Source organism: Sinocyclocheilus rhinocerous, unplaced genomic scaffold (assembly GCF_001515625.1).
Source record: "Sinocyclocheilus rhinocerous isolate Xijiao unplaced genomic scaffold, SAMN03320098_v1.1 scaffold263, whole genome shotgun sequence".
In the NCBI taxonomy this organism is placed as follows: domain Eukaryota; kingdom Metazoa; phylum Chordata; class Actinopteri; order Cypriniformes; family Cyprinidae; genus Sinocyclocheilus; species Sinocyclocheilus rhinocerous.
The window spans coordinates 1,855,424-1,862,013 of NW_015645086.1; the positions used below are offsets into that span (position 1 = coordinate 1,855,424).

Below are 6,590 nucleotides of genomic sequence, written 5' to 3' on the forward strand. Positions count from 1 at the left end.
GCTGAAGACTCAGTGCCTCATGGCACCTGTATGACTATGTGTCCTGCTTATGAATTACGCCAGCGGGAAGCACAGAATCGTCTGCACAGGTTTGAGATGGTGGCCGACACAGAGCGGGATCGTTTGCCACGTGCTGATGTCTCACGTGCCGTCAAAGAGTTTTCGAGACCTGCAGCGGGGAAAGACTCCACGAGAGCCAGCGACCTTCGACCTCCATCTGTGCTTTTAAAGACTGTGTGTCACCTAGTCGATGACATTGCAGCTTCCTCTACATTTCAGCCGTGGGCGGAGGTATGGAAATGGCATCTTGTCATTCCTTTATCTGTAATATGATGGCCATTTCAATCCTGTGTTGTTTATGACCCACAGGTCTACAGTTTTGTGTTTGACCGTCTGCGTAGTGTTCGGCAGGACATGATTATCCAGCGTGTGTCGGGGCCGGACTGTGTGGCCGTGCTGGAGAAAAGCGTGTGTTTCCTTCTCTACGCCTCCTACAGACTCTGCGGGCAGCAACTTCAGTATTTTGACCCGCGCATCAATGACACTCACCTGCAGGAATGCTTGAGCTGGTTGCTGGAGAGCTACAGAGATGGGAAGCACCAGCATCAAGAGGAGTTTCAGGCACTGAGTCTTCTCTATAACTTGGGTAAGTGAGTGGAAGCTGCTAGAGCTCTCAGTGTCAGTATATTGATTCACTGTAGTGATTCTTTACAGTTTTTACTGTTTTTTTCCTCTTGATTTATTCATCTCAGACTTTTTGCTCATTTTAAATTATTTTGTGTAAATAGGTGTAAACATATGACTAAAATCTTATATATTATGTAAGTCAAAATCTGCTATAATGGAACAGCCGTTTTAAAAAGTGATTTTATTATTATTTACAACAGGATATGCCTTCATGGGTTCAAATAAAATATATTTTTTGAGACAATAAAAACAATTTTGTGCATCAAAACCACTCCTTTCCTGGTTAAAAAAAATTGCGACAGCTGAATTTCATATGTTCTCTGTTAAAAAAACGTGCACAATACGTGGTCGTATTAACAGGAAGCCTGCAGAGGTCTGATGTTTGATCTCCTGCGACTGGATGGAATCATAGTCTAAATGCTAAAAAATGAGAGTCTGTGACCATCATACACTACACGGTTTTCTGTGGAATCTGTAAACTCAAATCAGCAGACTGGCTCTGACTTTCGGCAATTAGTGACAACTTGTTCAGACTGTAAATCGGGGCAAAAGTTGTGATGTATTCCAGCCTTTACTCTAGAAACATACACCTGTGACATCATTATATCAGTATTATTGTGTCTGTGTGTTACTTGGCAGAGCAAAGAAATTTTCAAAATGTCAGATTTTATTGAATTTTGACACAATGTGTGGGCTTAAGTGCAGGCTAACCATTTTATAAAAGCAATGAGCCCCGTGAAGCATTGTAACCTTGGCAGCGTGGTTTACATTGAATTCAGAACATAGGCTGTAAAAAAAGATGGACAACGCGTCTCCTATCCCTTCCACTATAGAAAAGTGAAGCCAAAGCATCTGAGTATGGCTGCTGCCATCTTGAGTAAATGACGTCATTTGGAGCCAGAGTCTGCGCAGTAGAGATTAGTTTGGAGCCAGAGTCTGCGCAGTAGAGCAGAGTCTGCGCAGTAGAGATTCGTTTGGAGCCAGAGTCTGCGCAGTAGTGTCGTGAGGTGGAGCCGCGGTATCAAACCATAACGACACGCCCCTTTTTTATAGCATCAAATTACTAGCTAAAATCAAACTTATTACAAAAACGAACAATTGAACATATATCAGCATGATATCAACTACCTTAAATGACCAAAACCATCTTTCGGAAAATTGTATTGGAAGTGTAATTTATTTTTTTATTTTGACTCAAGTCCCATTCCTTTACATTGAGAGGGTGGGGTTTATGACCTGTACTGCAGCCAGCCACCCGTGGGCGATCAAAGAGCCCGCAGCTTCACTTTTCAGGACGTGTGAGGCACACCCGATTCAGAACAGCTAAGGGGGTTTTAGGCACTCTGCTCCATGATGTAAATACACTGTAAACCATGACTTCATGGGCATATTGCTTAAATAACACTAAAATAACACTGTGTATTTAGTTTTTTTTTCTCATTTGCATAAATTTTTCCCCACACATTCCACTATTTTCACATCACCATATTTTACTTTTTCACTCTCAAGTGTAAATATGGCAAAAACCACTAATGGAGATAAACAGATAAACTTTCACATATTTTCTTCATGCGCTCAGGTTCAACTGAAGCCATTCAACATGTTCTTGAGCTGCCCGAGAGAATCCGCAGCTCTCCGGCTGTTCGGCTGGCTCTGGCCGTAAGCAGAGCACATATGGAGTGCAATCCAGTTCGGCTCCTCCGTCTAGCCCAGAGACTGGACTTCATCCAGGTATGTGCCGTTCACCGACACCTGCTGCCCTGCAGGACAGACCTGCTCCTGCTCTACAGCCACGGACACAGCAGCCGAAACTGCCGCTACCCGCTCCAGAGACTGGCACGCCTCCTCTTTCTGAAAGACACGCTGGCTGCTGAGCTGTGCCAGGTGTACGGAGTAAACGTCACCGGAGAGTGGGTGAACTTCTCTAAGAGCTCCTTCACTGACGCTGCGTCTGGAGAGCTGCAGTGCAGACGTATGCATGAGCCGCTGGATGACGAGCAGTGGAACTGTTCTGCCGGCAGCGTGATTCAAGGCTGTGCCTGAAAACATTTACATACATATCATTTGTACTGTTTGTTTCTCTACATTTTATTTTTTGGGTCATGTCATGTTTGTATTTTTTTTAATAATAAATATTTCAGAACAACTTCCCACTTCTGAATTGGTCCAAAAACCTGTGAATTTTCAATAAAGCTTTCATATTTTATATGAACTCAGCAAACTCAGCAGCTTTGCCCGAGTTACAGACCTCTAAACTACATATGATCAGCTCTGCATGCTGCTGGATAAATCCTTTCCATGTGCAAATAAAGAGATGGAGCAATGGAGTGTTAACATGGATGGGAGTTAATCACTGACCATTAGAAGTGGTAGGACACTCGCCTGACAATTGATTGCCAGCCATTTTAAATGCATTCTTAAAATATATTTCATAATATATTTATATAGACTTTTGTGCTTTTTTTGTGGCTTGTGTTTAACTTTTAACTGTAAATTATTTAGTTTATCATGAAATGTGAATGGTCTCAAGTAGTTGGATCAATAAACAGTGTCTACTTCATCCACCATACATATAACGTAACATTTCACTAACAATTTATTATTAATTTATTAATTTAATATTAAAACTACATATTTATTGCATCAAAACTACATATTCTTTAATTATAAAAAGTCTTAAAACAACCCCTAAGTAATTAATTTTTTTTGGGGGGGGGGTCATTATTATGCAATGTAAAAATTGTGAAAACGTGAATTCACAGGTTGGAATTACTTTATTTTTTAAATACTTCTTAATTACTTTATTATTTCTTTGAATAGTATCTATGCAGCTTTTAAACATATTTTGCTGTAATATTGCACAATTTATTATTTCACATTCATAAATAAAAATCTCTTTGTGTGTGTGTGTGTGTGTGTGTGTGTATTGGTATGTTTAAAGCATAATAATTACACATTACATAGCACTTATTAGATATGACATACATTTGCAGGGAAACCAATCAGAGCTGTCTTCACTGCAAGTGACGTCTAAGCAGTTGAGTAGCGTGTGAATTGGGGCACATAGATACCCATCCGGTTAAAGAAGTGATGGAAAAAATGCTGGGAGCATCAGTATTTAAATTACAGTAGTTTTAGATAGAAGGCTGATGTACATGCCAAGAAAACAGGAATTTATAACATCAAAATAAGTCCTACGGTAGTAATACCTCGGCTGCTCCAAATACCAATGTTTGATCTCTATTCGCACTGTAAAATTAGTAGAAAGGATCTAAATTCTTCCCTGAACATCATAGGGCAAAGCGAGTCAGATTGCCGCACTCAATGTGGAATGCCTGAAACAGTTGAACGTGATTCTGCATTGTGAGGCATATAAAAGAGAAAGGAAACAGCTTGTTAGTAAATGACAAAATATGGAAATTAATATCACAACATTAAAGGATATTTTAGAATGCACAGAAACCCTATATTATGCTCTACTTATATATATATATATATATATATATATATATACACATATACATATTTTGATTACTAAATTAGTCCAACAGGGCAAAATCTGCTATATCTCCCTGGTTATTCCAGATGCCATTAGTTGAGCTGCAATTACTGGAAATTAATCATCAAAGAAAGGTGTCAAAAGATTTGTTGGTGAGACAGTATTTAGATCAAGAGTATCATTACTGTACTCAGATATATGGTTCAAAAGATCCAGAATCTGGGAATACAGCTGCAGCAGTAGTCATTCCAGAGCTGGACTTTAAAATAAGTAAAAGAACATCTAACTTTTTATCTGTTCACTCCTCAGAACTGATTGCAATTCATCTGGCCCTTCAGTGGGTGGAAGAGGTTCATTTGCATCAAGTTGTTATTTGCTCTGATTCTTTATCAAGCCTTGTTAGTCTAAAAAAATGGAAAATCTTACTCAAGACAGGACATTCTAATAGAAACCCTCCAGACTCAGAACTTAACACTTATCTCCTTTTTGTGGATTCCAACACGTGGGGATTGTGGGAAATGAAATAGCCGACGAGTTGGCAAAAAAGGCTTTAAAGTATTCAAGAATAAATGTTAATGTCCCTCTGGGGAAAGCTGAAATTAAGGGTTTAAAGCTAAAAGGCTGAACTATTCCATGTTTGACTCAAACTGAAAGAATTAAGAGTTTCATTTCAAGGTTTATAGGGATTTTATTAAGTAATTAACGATTCAAATGATTAAGTTACTTATTGAGTAATTAAGTTACTTTTCAGACAGAGTAATTATAAAAAGTAATTTAAATACAATATTGATGATGTAATTAGTAATAATTAATTAATTACTTTTTAAAGGTACCCAACACTGATCCCTTCTTTTGCCGCAAACCTGTCTCACACTTCCTACCTCGTTATTTATTTCATATAAATGTCTTCCCTTTTCTTCCTGTGTCCATAACTCTTGCCATCTTTTCTTAATTACCTTTTAATTAAAACAACTGTAATACTTAAGCATTTTAATAAAAAATGTAACCTTCTTTAGTTAAACAGAATTACTCTGCAAAATATCCAAATAACAAAAAAACGTACATTTTTAAGTAACTTTTATAAATGTGCCAGAAGAAAACATTACTGGTGCATCTTGAGATAAAACAATGGAACTGACATATTTTAAGGTATGTCAGTGTAAGTTTCTTTCAGTTAAAACAGCTCAGAAATGTATTTTAGTCTGGGACTAGACTTCAGCCTTGTCTGTGAAACCAGGGGTACATGTATCAACTTCAAGCTATAAGCATTAAACTTTTCAGAGCAATTAGTACCATATTTCATACACACTGACATACTGTGTACAACATATCATAGCATATCATATTTCAGCATATTTTACTCTCACACATTTCAGTTTGGCAAGATAGGAAATGCGCAACTAGTAAAATGCGTAGCATCTTGAGATAAAACAATGGAACTGACATATTTTAAGGTATGTCAGTGTAAGTTTCTTTCAGTTAAAACAGCTCAGAAATGTATTTTAGTCTGGGACTAGACTTCAGCCTTGTCTGTGAAACCAGGGGTACATGTATCAACTTCAAGCTATAAGCATTAAACTTTTCAGAGCAATTAGTACCATATTTCATACACACTGACATACTGTGTACAACATATCATAGCATATCATATTTCAGCATATTTTACTCTCACACATTTCAGTTTGGCAAGATAGGAAATGCGCAACTAGTAAAATGCGTACAAGCTTATGCAGCCTAAAAAAATAACACATTAATGTAAGAAATGATCTCCTCCGCTGAATACAGCCGCGTCAGATCGCACTGTTCTTCTGAGGGAAATTCCGGCTTATTCCTCAAGTCTTCTTCCAAAAACAATGACAAGTAGATGAATCGTGATTTTTATTTATTTTTTGTTATCTATTTTTTTGTATCTATGTGATGAGGGCGTTAGCGCGCAGGTATGGCTGCAGATAATGAGCTCTGAGACGGGAAAGACTGTACCTTGCTTTAGTTTCATACCAATTACACAATCAGAGAATATTCATTTTCGATTTGAATTGGTTCATTATTTGTTTTTGATTTGAATTGGTTCATTTAAAAATAGACACTTCAAGTTTTCTATAGACATATTTCTCACGTCTGTGTGTGAAGTATTCGCCGAGTTTCGGTTCGTTTTTGTGACGCATTTCAGAAAGAAGTTCACAGAGAACAAAACAGCAGAAAGCACACCCTGTTTGTTTTGTTTATTTTACAAAAGCACAATGTTTTGTTGTTATTGTCAGTGTACACAAATAAAAGTATACCATTTATAGATTCGATTGATTTTAGTCTTATCTGTATCTGGGTATTTTAGGTCCTTTTCCCTCTTATCAGGAAAAACTGCAAGTGAACGGGTCGGCGCGCAGAGGGTTAAAGACGCTGCATT

At 37.8% G+C, this 6,590-nt stretch overlaps 1 protein-coding gene across 1 annotated transcript in view; it reads left to right on the forward strand.

The window, feature by feature from the left end:
- Positions 1 to 3,084, forward strand: part of LOC107705659 (SAC3 domain-containing protein 1-like) — a 3,467-nt gene extending 383 nt beyond the window's left edge. Inside the window, exons 2-4 of the mRNA XM_016509051.1 lie at positions 8 to 291; positions 370 to 646; positions 2,267 to 3,084. Coding sequence (XP_016364537.1) covers positions 8 to 291; positions 370 to 646; positions 2,267 to 2,730 — 1,025 coding nt within the window. The 3' untranslated portion in view covers positions 2,731 to 3,084. The remainder of the gene's footprint in view (positions 1 to 7; positions 292 to 369; positions 647 to 2,266) is intronic.
- Positions 3,085 to 6,590: the final 3,506 nt, after the last annotated feature.